This window comes from Phaenicophaeus curvirostris, chromosome 5, assembly GCF_032191515.1.
Source record: "Phaenicophaeus curvirostris isolate KB17595 chromosome 5, BPBGC_Pcur_1.0, whole genome shotgun sequence".
Lineage (NCBI taxonomy): Eukaryota > Metazoa > Chordata > Aves > Cuculiformes > Cuculidae > Phaenicophaeus > Phaenicophaeus curvirostris.
The window spans coordinates 10,512,208-10,530,431 of NC_091396.1; the positions used below are offsets into that span (position 1 = coordinate 10,512,208).

The 18,224-nt window shown below is 36.9% G+C and overlaps 1 protein-coding gene across 2 annotated transcripts in view; it reads right to left on the minus strand.

The window, feature by feature from the left end:
* Positions 1-481: 481 nt before the first annotated feature.
* FAR1 (fatty acyl-CoA reductase 1) overlaps positions 482-18,224 on the minus strand; it is a 35,573-nt gene continuing 17,830 nt past the window's right edge. The window contains exons 4-12 of one of the 2 annotated variants that reach the window (XM_069857536.1): positions 17,281-17,460; positions 14,670-14,847; positions 14,145-14,189; positions 13,915-14,033; positions 13,382-13,449; positions 11,216-11,387; positions 6,477-6,606; positions 4,075-4,202; positions 482-3,408 (exon numbers count right to left, since the gene is read on the minus strand). In XM_069857536.1, the coding sequence (XP_069713637.1) occupies positions 3,246-3,408; positions 4,075-4,202; positions 6,477-6,606; positions 11,216-11,387; positions 13,382-13,449; positions 13,915-14,033; positions 14,145-14,189; positions 14,670-14,847; positions 17,281-17,460 (1,183 nt within the window). In that variant the 3' untranslated portion in view covers positions 482-3,245. Of the gene's footprint in view, positions 3,409-4,074; positions 4,203-6,476; positions 6,607-11,215; positions 11,388-11,705; positions 11,878-13,381; positions 13,450-13,914; positions 14,034-14,144; positions 14,190-14,669; positions 14,848-17,280; positions 17,461-18,224 lie in introns of both variants that reach the window. The other variant, XM_069857535.1, reaches the window with a different exon arrangement.

The window sequence follows — 18,224 nt, forward strand, 5'->3', positions numbered from 1 at the left end:
CTAACTTAATGCTGTATTTTCCTCTCTCACAAAACGTAAAAGCTACAAACAGCTGTAGTTGCTTACAATTCCTTTAAAGTTAATCCAAAAGCTACTGCAAAAGCACAGTAACCTTTTAAAGCATAGGGAAGAACACTCATCATCTACTTAAGTAATTTTGAAACTAATACTAGGAACAGGCAATGATAGTGAGGAGAAAACAGCTACACAGAAAGTCACCACAACCAAACATACCTAAATGCATTTTGATATCACCCCATGAAGGTTCGGACTGGGGGGGGTTGTTTGTTGCTTTTTTGGTTTGCGATCGTGAAGGTTTTCCAGGCTTGTTTTTTAAAATGCTGTATTAGTCATTAACTTGATTTTCAGTTTCTCACAAAGAAAAGAGCATGTTCACATATATCAAGACAGCATTTACACTATCCAGGTTTTTTCAACAAAACAGACTACAAATATGCAAAAATACAATAAACACTGTAACAACACTTTCCAGGGATTTGTTTATTTTTTGGTTTACAAACAAAGGCACCCAATATTTCTGTTTATAAAAGCTCACAGATTTAGCATTTTTTCCCCAAGTACCTGTTCCTACAGCAGAGAAAAAACATTAAAGGAAAACATTTTTTTTTTTCTGGTCCCAAATTTAAATACCAGTAACTGTTAAGTAATCATGTCATTTCTTCTTCCTGTTTAACCAACTGAAATACCTCCTGTAACTTGCTAGTCAGTACAGTGAGTCAAGCTTACTATATCAAAAGATAGTTCTGGTATATTTTTGTTCAACATCCATTATGTGCAAGCACTGGTATGAAGAACTCCAAGAGAATAGGGTTCTGATATGGCAAAACCCCCAGTAGTCTCAGATAGAATTTCACAGACTGACCACAGGTGACAAAAGTGACAAAACTAATGTAATAAATGTGACACTGATCTGCTGTCAGTTAAACAGGATGACTGATGGGTTTGCGATAGATACCAATAGTGCACAGAACCACAGTCTCTAGAGAGGGAAAACCCTTGGGTTTCCAAAAATTGGCAAGTGTTGTAAGAGTAGAGGTTAAATATCCTTACATTTAAAGTAGTTCTTTCATAAGAACAGATTTCCAAGCAGTGTTTTGGACCAGAAATATTCAGTTCATTGGCTTCATAGTTCTCGGTATTAACAAATCAACATTAGAAGTATCATGTATAATAGTTCAAAACAACCAAAATTCATAATTGAATTGCTTCACAGAATCATGTTCAGAATATGATGTGTTTGCCTTTTGCAAACTTCAGCCACATGCCAACATGGGACAAGGTGTGGGGGGTGGTTACTGAATAGTAGGCACCTCTGAAAAAAAAAAGTCTACAATGCAGGAATGCTTAGGCATCCTTTCAGGTCTAGTAAGATACTTGAGGAGGCAACTGAAAATGTAATATACCTAATGTATTTGTTAAAAGTGTAACATCTTCGATCACAGAAGCCATAACTTATTTTCAGCCACAGAGGTCTCTCACACAAGGTGTGGTCCTAGACCATTTAGGCTTTTCATCACTAGCTTTACATGTACACAGGTAACTTTAAAAAGGAATTACAGCCTAACTACTTACTACAGAATATTTAGCTTCAGCAAGGAAGCCATTATCTTTTCAAATTGAGATATACACCTGCATGAAAGGTGTCCTCTTTAAAGTAAGAGTTTTCACAAGAACAGCAAAAATTAATTCAAATAAGAAAAAAAAAACTACCAAGGGCAAATATAATGTAGCTCTTGTGTAATTAAGTCATCATTTGCCTTTTCAAGCAGATTCAAGAACATATTCATCAGTACAAGCCAATTTTAATGAACAAACACTAGGCAAGGGTGCTGGTCAGTGCATCAAATAGAAGAACATTACAGTGTTCTCAGACAGAATTCTGTGCAACCAAAATTCAAAGGAATCTTCATGTATTGCCTTAAACAAGGATTCAACCTTTTCTTACAACTTGCTATCTTCATGTTTTCCCTACTGAAACAGAGTAACACGCAGAAAAAAACCTCAGATTTATTTGATTTAAACTTAATAATTTAAGGTAAAAAATAGATGGAAGAATCGTTAAGATACTTCCACTTTGAAGTAAGGTACATCTTGCTCTCCTTGCCCAGTGAGATGAGAGGTTTTACTGGGGCACGGAAGAGAATGTGTGCTTATGCACTGGTGTTGTGCAAGCATCAAATTCCATAGCTAAGATATAAAAAAAAAAAATCAACTGATGAAGTATTTGCTAACATTGCTTAGAATTTAAAAACACGTATATCACTTAATGTAAGCCTATATTTTGTCCAACTGCTATTACCAGTACTATAAATAGCAACTAAGCATAATAAATCCCTTTCAAATACATTTATCTTTTGAAGTCAGAAGTGTAACAACCAAGTGCTGGCTCTGTGTTCTCAGTAAAAATGATTAAAAACAACGATGGCCAATGACTTTATTGGTGCCCCTCTCAAGGTTACACTGCCTTTGATCTACTCAATGACAGGATCAGTTCTGCTTTCAGAGAAGAAAACTGTTCATGTTGACATAAATGCAAGTTGGATGCAGTCAGTTTTGAGTACAGAACTGAATGACTAAGCGCATTCTGAAGACCAGATCACACAAAAGGCCTTTCAGCAATTAAGGAGGTTGTTTATTGTCTCCTTTTTCCTCTTAAAGCAAAGTAGGCACCATTGTTGCATCCATACTTTGAGAAAGGAAGAAGTGGCAAAAACTAAAGATGAATTCTAAAAAAATCCTCAAATTATTTTTTTCAGGAGATCCACCACCACTTCTACAATTTGCAACTTGTAAAACCCTTTGTAATTTAGAGGAATTTCAAATAAATAGGCCTACAACAACTAGAAACTACTAAGTCGATATTTATCTTGCTCAATGTGGAGTAAAACGTAAAAAAAAAAAAAAAATCATGTTAAGGCAGCTTTCAATCAAACACGTTCCAAATTGCACAGTTATGTTGGTCAGTGGTCCAAATTGTTTTCCCCAGGTCAAAGACTTAAGTTATTTAAATGCTTGTCTAATGCCAATTCAACCTGGCACTTGACCATTTTATTTTCTGTTTCCAGGAAGATACACAACTAACATGACATATACCATACCGTGTACTTTGCACCCCCATTTAAGATGAAATTATGCTTTTACAAAATGTGAGATGACTACATGTTACAGGCTTTGTGCAGTTAGACCACCATATGCATAGATGTCCTAATGCTAAATTCTCTTCTTCAGTATCTCATAGTACTGGAGGCTCTGAAGTAGGAGAGGAACTTGTAACACAGACTAACCACAAAGTACCAGATATTTCTTGCCATTTGAGATCTTGCAATAAAGATACGCCAGATCAGGATCACAAGAACTGTATTGAAGCCATAGCGTATATTCCTTAACCTAAGGAAAAACAAATGAAATAATTAAAAGCCAAGCTTTCAAGACTTACAGAAGAAAGAACACTAAAAATTAACTTCTAATGCAGAATTTAATTTGTTCATCTATTCAGGTCAAGATACAGTATAAGTATTATTCAGTGAATGACAGAAGTAACTTGGATAAGTGAAGGACCAAACAGGATGCTTTTCCACATTTCACTGCTGAAAAGTGGAACCCATGAAAACCAAGGAACGTAGCCGACCTTAGGGCAACTTCTGCTTTATAGTTGCTCGGCAAAAACCTCTTAAAGTCAAGATAATACACTAAATTGCCTGTAGAAGGCTGCCATCCACCCCAAAACAAAGGTGATATTTAACACTACGAACTCCCCTCCTCGTATTTTAAAGCTTCACATATACACAGAAGTAACTCAACTGCCACTAACAAAAAAAAAAACCCTACATCTCAGCATTTTCCAGCCTCAGAGCCCAGAGTCTTCACTACAATTTTAAACTCAAGGAGCAAAGAGAATAAGAAAGGTAACACCTGACTTCTTTGGAAAATGCTTCAGACCACTGGCCTAGAACAGAAAAATTCTGGAGAACCTTGACATGGAAAAAGCAAAACTCAATAGATGCAGTAAAATGCAGAAAATATAAACAGAGGAAAATAAAAATTTATGCTTACTTATTCAAATGTTTCCTAGCTGCAGGGATCCCAGACATTTCCTCATTCAGCACATATTTTTTTGTTCCCATGCAGTAATTTTCTATGTATTCTGCCCAATGTAGTTGTCGAACATCAAAATTAAATGTCTGTATAAAACAAAAGCTTCCACTGTTAGTTGCCCAAAAATTCATCTGAGATATATATACACACAGACACATGCACACATAATTTAGAGGAAGACAAAAAATGCCTTTATAAGAGATTCCAATTTCTCCTTGATGCAAGAAGATGTCTTTAATCATAAGAATGATCCAGATTTAGATCCCATTTCTGACTCAAATCACCAGCTTCTTATAGCATGTCTTCCAAATTTCAACCATTATGGTTCTGAACACAATCACTCACAGCTAGTCTTCGAAATTTAGCATTGCTTGTAAGAAAAAGGTCAGCATGTAGTTGCAGTCATGATATTGCACGTAAATGCTAAACAGCCTTCTAGTACCAGCAAGTTATCAGAATCTCCCAATTAAACTTTATTTTCCCTAATACATCATCATAGCAAGAACGTATAAGTAAAGTAAAGTTTCAGCCATTATTTCACCTAGTTCTTTATAGCTGTGTGTGCGTATTATTGAAAACTCAGCTACTTGAAAATACTAACAGTCCAAAACTCTACAGTTATTTTGGATTTGTTGTTTAAACTTTTCCTGAACTCAAGTTGCTGGGAGGTGCTAAGAGGGACGAGGGGTGTAAATCCTTTCCACACAAGAATGATCAAAAGCTATTCTATTTCCTACTTTTAAACAGTTTACTTAAAAGTTTGAGAGCTTTTTTCAACTTAACTACAGAACTAGATTCTGGAAAAAACTTGAGTAGGAAAGCCATCTTAAAGATAGCAGAACTGTTTCAAATGCATACAGGAATTTGAGTTTTTACAACTGATTATTTTTATCCTTGTCATGGTTTAACTGGCAACAAAGGACAACATGCTGCTTCCCCACCTCCCAGACCTGGATGGGATGGGGTGAATTGGAAACAAAGTAAATCTTCTAGGCTAGGATAAAAAAAACAGTTTTAACAGGGCAGCAAAGGAAGAGAAAAATACAACAGTAATATAATAATACAGAGAACAGGTGATACACATAGCAAATCACTCACCACCCAGAAACCAACGCACAGTGTGCTCCTGATCCAGAATACAGATTACCACACCCTGATTACAGAGCCCCCAGCCAACTACACACCTTATAAACAGAGTATGATGTCATGGTATTGAATATCCCTTGGCTAGCTTGAATCCTCTGCCCCAGCTGTGTCCCCTCCTAACTTCTTGTGAAAATCAACTCTACCCCAGCCAAAACCAGGACATCCTGCTGAATACTAACCACAAAGTGATAACAGAAAGGAAGTTTAAACTCAAAATGGGGTGGGACAAAGTTGATCTCGGTTGCAATAATTCTTTTTTTTAAACGCATACACATAGTTTCCTATGAGACATAGTGGCTGGGGAAGAGTACTACCCCATTCCATTACAGCTTCACTGCTGCACAAACATATTTTGAATAACTTAAAATGAATCCAGTAAGATTTGCATAATTTCTCCCAGCCACGAGGGCAGGGAGGTGGGAACCTGGCAGCACAGGCACACATGCAGGGAAAAGGTAGTTTTGGTCAGCACTAGTCACTAGGGTGAACCAGCTAGCGATATCCAGGTGTTTCTTTCAGTCTGAGATCAGTAAACAGCACCAAAATAGAGACTCTTAGATGGCCAACAACCACACACAGTGGGAAAAGTAAACTATTCTTCTGAGCTCTTTCATTCACTCTTACTCAGACCCTGCACTAAACAAGTTTTTGTTCTTCTTCAACCACCTTCAGGACTTTGCCGTTACACCACTTCTGTTATGATTCTCCCCCCTCATGACGCAGTTCTAGTAACACAGCCAGAGTGTGCCTCAGAAAGGAGAGAATTTACACTTAAATGGGGTGCACTACCCCAAGCGTAAGAAGTGGATACAAAAGTTGTAACTAGTTTAAAAACAAGAAGTCCCTCAAAACCTACCACCTGTTCCTCAGAAAAGAGAGAGTGCTCAAGAAGTAAAGCCTTGTTTTATTCATGATGTAGATAAAACCATAACAGCTTGGCCACCTGGTTGATACAGATGCAACACCAGATCACATGATTAGGCCTCCTTCGAGGGGGTCCTGTCCTTAACCTCTGATCACATCACTGATCTAGCTCATAACATCACACTAGCAGAACTGAAAGGATGTGACAGGAATCTCCAGGGCTGAGTTAGTACTAGGGTCAGCTCTACATTACAGCATGCAGCATTTCCAGTGGACGTCCTTATTCAATCTTAGATCAATGAGCTTATATTTCACTTTCAGCCCCATGCTCACATCACACAGCTACTTGCCTTTTTGTCTTGGGGGTTTAGCTGGTTCATTAGCATGGTCATATTTTCAGTACTCCAGATCCAAGAATTGCTTGTAAAGTATTCTAGTAACATCATGGCCTTATGAAGACGTGTTATTGTTTTCATCATCCTGCAGTCCAAGTCATGGAATGTACAGGTTAGCGTGGTAAAGATTAGTTCAAAGATGACAAACAGGCAGTAAGATTGCAATTTTTTTACCCTCCAAACCCACTCCCGTATGTTAACATATCCCACCTCTCTCTGTATCCAAAGCATGTTATATTAGACTAATGGGATGCTTCTGCATATCATTAAAGTGGACTTTAGATGTCCAGTCTTTATATAGAAGTAGAGATTACAGGACTGTTTTTTTCCTAATCCCATTTCCCAGTGCAGTAGTAAGTTTCTTCCCCAAAAAGAAGGGATAGTAAAATGTTGTCATCTGTTGACAACTCTTATTTTAGAACAGACACAAACCACTTTTCACTTCAGCATACTGAAATATCTAGCTGTACTGATCAACTTGACATGATGAAAGAGTCAAATTGCACAGTGCAGAACATATGCACGTGGCAACTTGAAGCAAGGGAGTAAGAGCCCCTGATCTTCCCACACAGTGTGCAAGACCAGAGCTCTGTAGCCAAACAGAATCGGTTTATTACGGTGACTAAGAGATCAAGGCTTATTAGAGATCAAGGCTTAAAACAACCAGAAATATTGCTTTGTCCCTTAGCCCTACTGCCTCTGCAGCAAAAGGCAGGAAAATATTCAAGGGCACAGATAAGCCATAGCAGATCCTGCTACTTAGATGATGCTACTTCAAAATACATCAAAATACCTTCCACCATCCCTTAATATGCAGAGGAAGTAACTCTATAAAGTCATCACATTAAGTACAGAGAAATTATGTTATAAGGATCAATTTGGGCAAGTTTCTTTGATCAGACTATCCAAAGTAGATCTAAATTATGTGAGTCATTCAGTCTTTTGGATGCAAAGTTCCCAGAGGTGACAGGAAAATTGCTTCAAGTGCTACAATGCTAGACATGGCCACTCAATTTAAATATATACTAACTAGTATTACATAATCTAATGCTACTAAATTCCTGCTCTGGGTGTTTGAGGCATTACCACTTTGCAGAACTGCTTCCAATTTGATCCTTATAGCAGGACACACTACCATTTTAAGCACAAGGAGAGGAAGGCAGGCAAAGAAAACCAAACCCCACAGTACTACCAGGAAATTGCTTTCTGAAAGTAAGTTTTGTTCAATAAAGTTCATAGATGCAATAAACCCCATTGATTTTTCTCTGAAAGCTGCCTTGATGCATTCATACTTGTAGAAGGGATATAGGACATTGTCCCAGGAGATCTTCTAAAGAAAGTATTTCAGTGTTCCCTACTGTCACTAATGGCTGGCATCTCAGTATCCAAAGGAATATCAAAATTGCTTCTTTTTCTTCTCAGGAAATGAAGTAATACAGAGATTGCAGAGACCACTGAAAAAGCAGAGTATCTCTAAAGTACAAAACGCACAGTTACTTTTCCTTAAACCTCACAGGAACTTATCTACAGAGTATAATTCAGAGCTGTATTCAGATTTTAGATCACCAGCAAGCTGATTTTATTAAGTAGGTATTTCTAAATGCTTTCAAACACCCGTTCATAATTTCATCAGTTTGTCAAGGCAGTAACAGTGGGAGTAGAGTTGAACCAGAGTTCCTCCAATTCAAAAAATAGGAACACAGACTGTGCATCCAAAACACATCGTGTGTTAACAAGACTGAACTGAACATTAAAAACGCGTTAATAGTTAAGTAAAAAAATTCAGAAAACCCAAAACTTGGAAAGCAAAGATCTTACTGGTCAGACAAGCCAGAAAGACCTCATAGCAAAATGGCCTTAGTGCCTAGCCTGCTACAGTTTAAGAAAGCTTGCAAAATACAAAATGGTCCCAATGAGTATCTGATTCTATAAGTCTAGATTTTCAGCTTGCTACTGGTCACTAATATTAGTTTTCACTCTTCTGTGAAGAAGTAATCCAAATTTAAACTAACAAAGACTAAAGTCTTCCAGGAATCTTGGTGTCTGCAGTTATGGATATGCTTTTAGAGCACAGTTAAGCTGATTAAAAAAGAAAAAAAGAAAAAGTCAAGTGGCTAAGAGTTCTGCTTCAACTGCAGATGTTTCCTCCTCCCTCCAACTCAAGCTGGATTTAGTGACTGGCCATAGAACCAGCTGACTCAATTCACCAGTGGAAAATTTTTTTCTTTGTAAAGTTAGTTTCTTGATGGACCAGCCAAAAGAATCAAATGGCTCCACACTCAACTGCCAGACCAATTACAAAGTTGGCAACAGTTTGTTACTTTGCACTAAATCAACATGAAACAACACTTTTTTGGGGGAAGAAAGAAGTATGATGACAGCCTTGCATATTCAGAGATGCCAGCAGCGAGTGTCATTTAGCAGACATTTATGTGACTCTGGTAGACTGAGTTTTATTATTTCAATGGCACCATATTCCTACCATATTCCTCCTGCAAATGAGAATACATACACAACTCACAGAACATGAACACACATCATGGAACTTTAAACCTCAGCCTGAAGTTTTGAAATATACACTTCACAGCTTGTTCCAAAGATAGCCATTGGATACAAATCACAAATATGAAAGCCATATATAACCAGTCAGTATAACAACAAGCATCAAAATTCATTAGCTCAACACAGAAAAAAGGCAGACCTGCTGATCATCATAAAGATCTGAACATTAGCAGCAGTCAGCAAGTCAGTGTCTCAGCACAGACAGTGCAAGCCATTGACCATGTGAAGTCAAGTTAGCACACCATTCAGATTTCCTTGTACGGTTTTTACTACATTTTTACTACACTGCTGAAGTTTTTCTGCTAAATTGTGGTGGAAAAGGTCACGTTTTAGATTAAGTCAGCCCCTTCTCACTCAGAACCACATTACACTGAGCGTAAAACTCTCCAATAACATTTAAGGCATTAGAAGTTTCCTATTAGATGCGATCTCGTAATTAAAACCGTTCTGTCTACTAGACAGAATGACTACAGCAACAGTAATACATCCCTATACCATGGCAGTCTCCAGCTCAACAGTTTAAGCACTTTTCAAAGTACTTTGAGCCAGAAGGCTAGACAAAAAAAGAAGAAAAGATCCGTCTCAAATTTCTTCTGTTATTAAACAACATGCAAAGCCCATGAGGATTTAATACTGCATGTCTTGCTTGCATCTATAGATTAATTTGCTTCCATCGCTCCTATTGCAGGCTCCCATTTTTTAAATGATTAAAAAGAAAGAGATGCGCATTATATAATGAAAGCTACATTCATGCAAGTGGGCTGGATATCAAATGTAAAAGGTTTTCTTTCAAGTACATTTGAGTAACCTTCATGATTTAACTTGTTTTAGTTCCATCTCCCATCTTTCATACAAACTGGAAATCTTGTGCATGATAGGAAAATTCCCTAACCACTGTTCCATTAAACTGATTAGGAATACCCACATCAGTAATACTTCACAGGTTTAAAACTATGTATTTAACGTTACCAGCCATACTAGGACTGATTAAAGTCCTAAATCCCATCTTTGGACATCAAGAACTCCAAGGAGAACAAACCCAAGATTCAAGATTCCCACTACTATAATGTAAAACTGCTAAGCGTGTTCTAAGTAATGTGGTTATTCCCAGCCACATTTAATCCCAATGGTCAAATACTTAAGACACTTTTTAAAGACTGACAAGATTCTAGTAGTACTACTTCCTAACCATTTGAAAGACCGTAGGCTGGCATTTATCACATCTCTATTTTTAGTGAGTGATGAAGTCTTCACATCTGTCAGAATTTCTACTCTTTTTTTATTAATAACAACTTAAAATTGCAAAAGAACCTAAAGGCTACAAACTTGACATTAAATACCTTCTTTCGATCTGAAGGTCTTACATCTTTTTAATGTGGGAAGATTACTCTACAGGCACAGTCTCTTGCCAGTGTTGTATTCACTACTGAGTAGGCTTGGAACACAAGGCAAGGCAGTTTAGAAGTGTTCTACAAACCACTTACAAAGCATCCTTCTGCTGATCCAGAGCCATAATTTCCCCTCCTTGTATGACAGACCTAAACTACAGGGTAAGGAATGAATACTCACTTGTGTTAATATAGTCACCACAGTGGAGATTTTTAGAGAGTCTGGAGACAAATACTTTTGAAAACATAATATATGCAATGAATTAGTAACATATGGCTTGGCAAATCTGAAACAAATTGAAGTGACATCTTATATTCCCTCTACATAACTTCAGTTAGCCTACTCAGTAGAGCTATACCATTTTCACCACTTAAGGAGTTAGCCACAGAGTAATGTAAATGTTATAAACTGAATGAAATGTTGAGATGATACAAGATCAAGTTGGATCATCTACAGGAATAAGCCACGATTAACTATGTCTCCCATTTCATTTTCAGTTTATAACAGCAATAACAATCTTGACGCAAGCCACTTCATATTGTTTAATGAATAACTAATTCTTGGATTCTGATCCAAGACTTATCTTGGACAATATCGTTGAGCCAGTCATTAATCTCTTAGAAATGCCACCACTGGATTGTTATTGCTTATATTTAGTAAGTCTAAGCAGTGCCCACGCCATATCTTCTTCACAGGTCTCCACCACCTTACCAGCAAGATATTTTTAGCTCTGTCTTTCTTACCGTGGTGCACGACCTGTCAGTACGAGAACAATATCAAGCAAAAATGCCGGTATTGTATGTTTGACTGTAGCACAACATTGATGCAAGATGGGGTTGGAATGAAAACTAATTTTAGGGTACCTAATTGCACCTTCTAAAGGAACTTTCTCGAACATCAAGTAAGAAAGGTCTCCTGTAGGAAAAAATAAGGATCAACATATTTTGAATATTCATTATTCAAGAACAAACATCACTTCCTAAACTTCGTGATTCTGTTTACCTTGACTACTCAACCCCCCAGACTATCCAACAAAAACACCCTCATTTTTGCTAGAAAGTTCAAAGTCGCTTCGAATTCAAGAACCTGTTCAAGAATAAAATGCTGAATTTTAATCACAAAGCATTTGGGGGAAGAGAAAAAAATTAAAAAATATTCAACATTCATCATAACGTAAGCACAGCTTTGCTTAAAAGTCAGAGGAACAGACAAGACGGAGCTAGTCACCATTACCTTGGGCTTCTTCCAGTAATCCTGAGGTAGATATCATACAGGAATGCTGGGGCCTTATGGCTTACAGCAATCCAGTAATGATATAAAAGGTGATTGGAAGTTAGATTTACATTGGGCCGTCTGAAGGCCTGTTCGAGAGGATTCCTCTTGAAAGTAGAAATTACATGGTATTCTGAGAAAGAAAAGTTGTGTAACAGCTTTGATAATAACCATGTAAATTGTAATGGTTTTCAAAGAATATTACAGAGTGCAATATTTAACCAGCCACACTAACTCTTCTACAATCCACAGAAACTAAGAGTTCTAAGCTTTTAACCCTAAAATCCTGTTAAACTAGTTCTTACTATAATCAAGAGTGTTCTTTATGCCTTCATCTTTAGTAGAAAATTTTATTGTAGCCTCTCTTTCTGTTCCTCTTCCCTATCCTAGAAGCAGATTTCAAAACTCAGTGATTTCAATTTATATAGCATGTAATGCTATTTAAATAGTCAGCTATATTTCATCAAGAACGCTGTTTTTCAGAATAATTTAAAAACAGACTGAGGACTTCGCAATCATCCGAAGTGCGTTTTAAATAATTTTTTTAAACAACTTATCCATATTTAAGTATTAAGCAAAAATGCTATCAGAATGGGACTCCATTAGCAACTCTTGCTGACACACAAAAGTTCTGTACCTGACAGATGTGCAGTATCAGTGTCTTAAAGTTATGTGGAAATTCACCTCATCTTTATCATCACCTCTTGTAACTAATGCTATTACAGACAATGTTTAAATACCCCAATTTTAAATATCCCGATTCAAATTGGAGTATAAATGAAGTCAGCAATTTTCCAAGTTTGGCTGAAGCAATAAGGTTTAAAAATACAGAGGCATATAAAATGGGCAAAAGGCAAGTAAAAAGCATGAGGAAAGTAGTCAAGAGAAATAAAAAGAGATTTAGGTTAACTGAAAGAAAAAAAATAATCTGAATTTAAGGATTCTATTTCTAAAGAGATTGAAAGCTAGTCAACAGCTTTACCATGCCACTCATCTTGTAATGCTGTCTAGAACAAAAGCTTTTACAAAGCTTTTGGCATGCTGATTACATTGTAGTCAGCATATCTAAGAGCTGAAAATAGGTGACCATACTTTCTTACAGATTACTTTTTCCTGTGTATGAATAGTTAAGTTCTCGTGTAGCTATCCGATGAAAAAAGCCACCTCAATCAACAATTAACTTAAGCCAAATGAAGAGCTACACAACTTCTAAAAATCATACCTCTCAATCATGCAGACGTACAGAATATCTACTTGTGAGCTGCTTATACATACATATTCAGTAAAGTTGGCATTAAACCAAACATCACTACTGCTTCTCTAAGCAACGCTTTTTTCCACGAATTACTTACTCTTTGAAAATTATGGCAGCAAACAGAAAAATAGGTTCTCCCAAAGTTTAAGTTAAAATGAAATAAAAACCACAAGAACAACATGGAACAATGCTAATGCAACAAGGGGAGAGAACTAAGGGTATAAGAAAAAAGCACAGTACACTGCAAAATTGAGAGGTATGTCTATTAAACTAGGTTCAACGATAAAAATGCAACATGACCTACTAATTATAGCCTGTGCTTTTACTATTTAACCTTATTTTTCTATTAAAGCCTATTAAAAAAAATAGAAACATGGCATACCAACTTCACCCCAATGGAAAGGATTGGTGCCACCTGTTGTACAGTTATATACCATAACATTTCTTGGTCTGACAAGAAAAAGAGAAAAGAGAAAGTTAAAAGACAAATAACCTTTTAGAAACACAGACAGAAGACATACCCAAAGTTATCCTTTTCCTTAATAGCATCATTTACAAAAAGCAAAGAGTGAGTCGTATGTTAGATTTTTTTGCTTCCTATATCATCCTCCTTCTTTAACTACATTTCATTTCTTTCACAGGAGCCGCCACCTATATAACTGTAGATTATATTGATTAAAACAAGGCCTAGGAAAGAATTTTCAGTCATGGCTTGTGCACCAGCACCAGTAGGTGAGGTCTTCCTCTTTGGCCTAAGAAAGTCACACTTTGAGGGACTAATGCTGTTAAAACCTTAGATTCCTTCATCCTGTGGAATAGCAGGACTCTGATTAGAAGTTCAATAGAAGACTGATTTATTAAAATACACAATATCATATCAAAATATTCAGGACTCTCTACTGTCACCTGTTATACCTATTAACTCCAGAATACCAGGCTGCAGCCAGTGTAGCATTGATAGCAACATCTACTGGAACAAGGTCTGCTACTGCATTGTTGGAAGCTCTCATTGTTCGAAGAATTCCTTTTCCTGCCTTAAAGAACAAAACAACAACAGAGAAGAGACAGAAGACCCAGCAGTAAGTCATATAAGCTTTGCAGCCTTCCAAAAGGAGGAAAAACATTTAAGTATATTCATTACTTACAGCAATGAGGAAACCACTAGGTCCATGGATGCTATCAATCCATCCCTATTACGAACAGAGGGAAGGGAAAGTGTTTTGTTAGAGTATACTGAAGTCAGCAGTTTCAAGTGAAAATCTGAGAAGCTTCTACACATAACGGGTGGAAGGAAAAAAGAATAAAGAAGAGAAAGATATTAATTTCCATGACTAAATTAAGTTCTTCTATAGCAAAATCTGGTGATTTAACAAGTTGCTATGACTCAGACAAGAGATCTGCCTGTAGACTCACTAGTCCTTCAAAGTGAGACGCTGGCTTGTTTCTGTACAGATATATTTATGTTGAAAGTACTCAAGTTTACAAGTACTTTTAGACTACACTGAGAACGCAGATAGGCAGTTTCAATACTGATTATTATTTTTTTCATTTTTCAAACAGAAGTTTTCATAGTTCAAAAGTTTTCCATCTGCAAAGGTCACTAGATAAATGCACTGTTGCCAAGTACTCAGTTTACAGGCAACAACATCAGGTAAAAACTCAAGACTTACAGGGAAAGGCTCCTTCCAGCTAGCACCAACAATAGATGGCCTCATTATGACAGTGTTTAATTTTGCACCTGCTTGTAGTACTACATATTCGGCTAAGGCTTTTGTGAATACGTAAGTATTAGGTCTATCGCCCATCAGTTTAGGAGTAATATCATTCACCAGGCCATCATCCATCCACCTAAAGAAAGAAAATCAGAAGTGAAAATTACTGCATGCTGTGTCACTAGGGGAAGGAAAGTATGGGCAAAAACAGTATGTAAAAAGGATAACCAGATAAATCTAAAAATACTTCATAAAGTAAAACTGAGGTCCAACCTCTTCAAAACACCACCCAAATCAAGCAAAAAAACATTCAATGAAAAAAAAAAACCCAAAACCACCGAAGCATTAGCGTTCCCCTAGAATGCTACACAAGCAGAGGAACAAGAAATTCTGTGAAGAAATTTAGGAAATATTTAAGAACTCAGTTCTGCACTTCACATTTCTGCAACAACCCCAGTATCCAAACTAGTACACTTAAAATCTCAGCTGGATTTTCAGAATTTAACACCAACTCCCCCCGAAGTTCGCATGCCACATGCTTCTTTTTACTTAAGCAGTTGCAAGTTGTAAACTATTTCCATAAGCATTTACATAACAAACAAAGTCTGTTGACAGCTCCTATGGTGGTTAACTTTAAAATTTCCTACAACACCATTCATCAAAATGGAAAAGTTACAAGGTTTTTGCTTATTTGAACTGCAGGCCAATCCCAGAGGCCAGAAAAATCAAGTTTAATAGAGCCTGTTTATTACTCATTGTGATTACACACTACAATTTAAATTAAGGAGGCAACTGCATATATAGAACCCTTCTGAAAAGGGAATCTTAAGGAAGAAGGTAACAATTTGAGATCCTACAGCAGCAGTATAGTGAGTCTGGTTTAAGACATTACTACCAATTTAAAGACTGTTTATACTGACTTCATGCTCATTTTGTTACAAATTAACCATAAAATCTAAACATTTGAATGTAAATCCCAACAACAACAACGAAAAAAATCACCAAAACACATGCCTAGTTCCAAAAGTATTTCAGAACATTTTACATGGCATACTATACAAAGTATGCACATCTATGAACTTTCCTAACTATCAAATCTTTTTCTTCTTTTGTCATTTAAGTTACTTTGATTTTTTTTTTCCCTTTAAATAAAAAGTAATAACAACTGAAACAAAAACAAGTTTCTCTGTAAAAGAGAGGGGGGTTGCATGTTCGGTGACTACTGAAAGCAGCACAATGCTATTCATTTTTTTGCCCAAGTAACTAATTTATTACACACCAACTACAGAACAAGTAGTACATTCTTTTACAATAATCCTAATTCTGTCAACTAAATTCTCAAACACAAAATGTATACACAACAAATCAGTATCTGGGACACAGGCACACTCATTTTATTTGCTTCAGTCACCCAACACCTTAGCCACACATACGGAATATAGCTAACATTGTTATTCTTATTCACTAATATTCTGTTACAATCAAAGCTGACTAACATCAGACTGCCTTCATAATACAAACTGGAGTGGGAAGAGTGGTAGAAAAGCCCAGAAAGGGACCCAAATCTGTTTGTATGTGTCTTAGTAAACTCTCCCTCACTTCCATGAGTTCTAATATACAGACAGCTGCTCAAGCCCAAAACAAGCAGCGTAAGTTATATTTATCATGTTTGTGAAAAGATAGATAAAAATATGACTATTTCAGAATATCTCATTTGAAAGTGTACTTAAAGTCAACAGTATAAAAAAAGTTGACTCATTGCACATTCTAGGCAGAGCCTTATTTGTTTTTAATGTTATTGGTCTTTCATCTATAATAACAAGTTTAAAAAGATTTTTTTTAATTCTTTCTTTTCAGTTTCATACTTCATTTACAAGGCGTGATGCTTTGTATGACAGGGAAGAAGGGAGACCCATTTAGAATTATTGCTTTACACTTAACCCGTATTTGCCATCTGTTTCAGTTAGGGTCAGCTAACACATACAGAAAATAAAACACAAAACAAGTAATTTCCACAGCCCATAGCCCCTCCTCCCCTCAGTAATGGCCAAATCAGGAGCACACAGCCACAGAAACAGAGTTTTAATGTTTGCACTCTCCAAACACCTCATGCAACTACTTCTACAAATGTGCTTCTGAGCAGTTAAGTAATACTATTTCAGTATTTCAGGCTGATGTTGCTATGGCATGCAGGCTGCTGTTAAAGGATTCTTGTCTTTACTGCTTTTCCTCATTATGCTGGTGCTAGCATACTCATAACAGCAGAGCTTTTCTTGTTTTAAAAGCTCCCAGTTCAGCTCACCACACAGCTGTACAACTGCTACTGTCAGCATATAGAAGGCATCATGAATAGATACAAGCATACCCCTCCTTCCACACCCAACTCAGCTGAAAGAGACCATAAAACCTCAGTCCACCGTCTTTACAGAAAAAGAAAGCGTCAGACTTCTAGGACAGCATAAGTTAATTTTTTAATCTCTCAGGTTCCTAACCATTTTTTGGGTACTCCATTATCAGGAAGAAAATGGTTGCAGATAACTGAAGTCGCTTCATAAAATACAATACGTACTCAAGACAATCTATCAGTTTCCTGGGATCAACAGGAGGTGGATAAACTACTTCCTCAATCTGTTTTCGATTGCAATATGCAAAGGCAGTTGAAATGTGCATGAACACTTCTAGATTCTTCATTTGCTGTGCCAAGAGGAGCAGCTCTTGCGTGGCCACCACGTTTAACCGAACAGCATCTCTGTCGATTAAACAGAAATTTCATTGTCAGAAAGCAAAACAAGAACAAGCAAAAAAAAAAAAACCAAACAACTAGTCAATTCACTCCTAAATGTCTCAGTGATGGGTATATAAAGTATTCCAAAACATCCACCCTCCCCCAAAAAAACATTATAACAACGTCCTAGCTTCCTATTCAAGACTGCAGCGTACTGTTATGCACCTCTCAGTGTTCAGGATCATTTTCCCAAGTTACACCCTGTACTTACCGTCATTCTCATGCTCTGTTACTAGAGTGGGGAAAAGTCAGCATCTTTGATGTCCTCAAGCAAAATCCCAATCTTACTTTTTTGTTAAAGCATGAAGGAAATCATGCAACACCTACCTACCACATGAGATGTTTCAGTTTTAACAGCATCTCCAAACTTCCTAATTCAAGTTGAGTTAGGTTAAAAACTCAGAGAGAAAAGCTCAGAGGGCTTTACTAGAGACTGGCCTAATCTTGTAAGATTACACGAGACTCAACAGCAAAACAGGGAGGGAGGGAAAGAAAAACCACCAAGAACCATACTTCCATCCACCAACTTCACTGCTTTTTATTATAACAGGGTCCTTACAGACACTGTGGGAGAGTAGGTACACCTCTACAACTCCCAGCAGAACAAGGCTTACTTACCAGTGTCTATAATTGTTTTATACAATTCAGATATTCTCTCTAGCCTATAAAGCTTATTATGGGTACTAATTTTCTTGTGCACAGCATACGAATAGGTTTCAAAAATACAG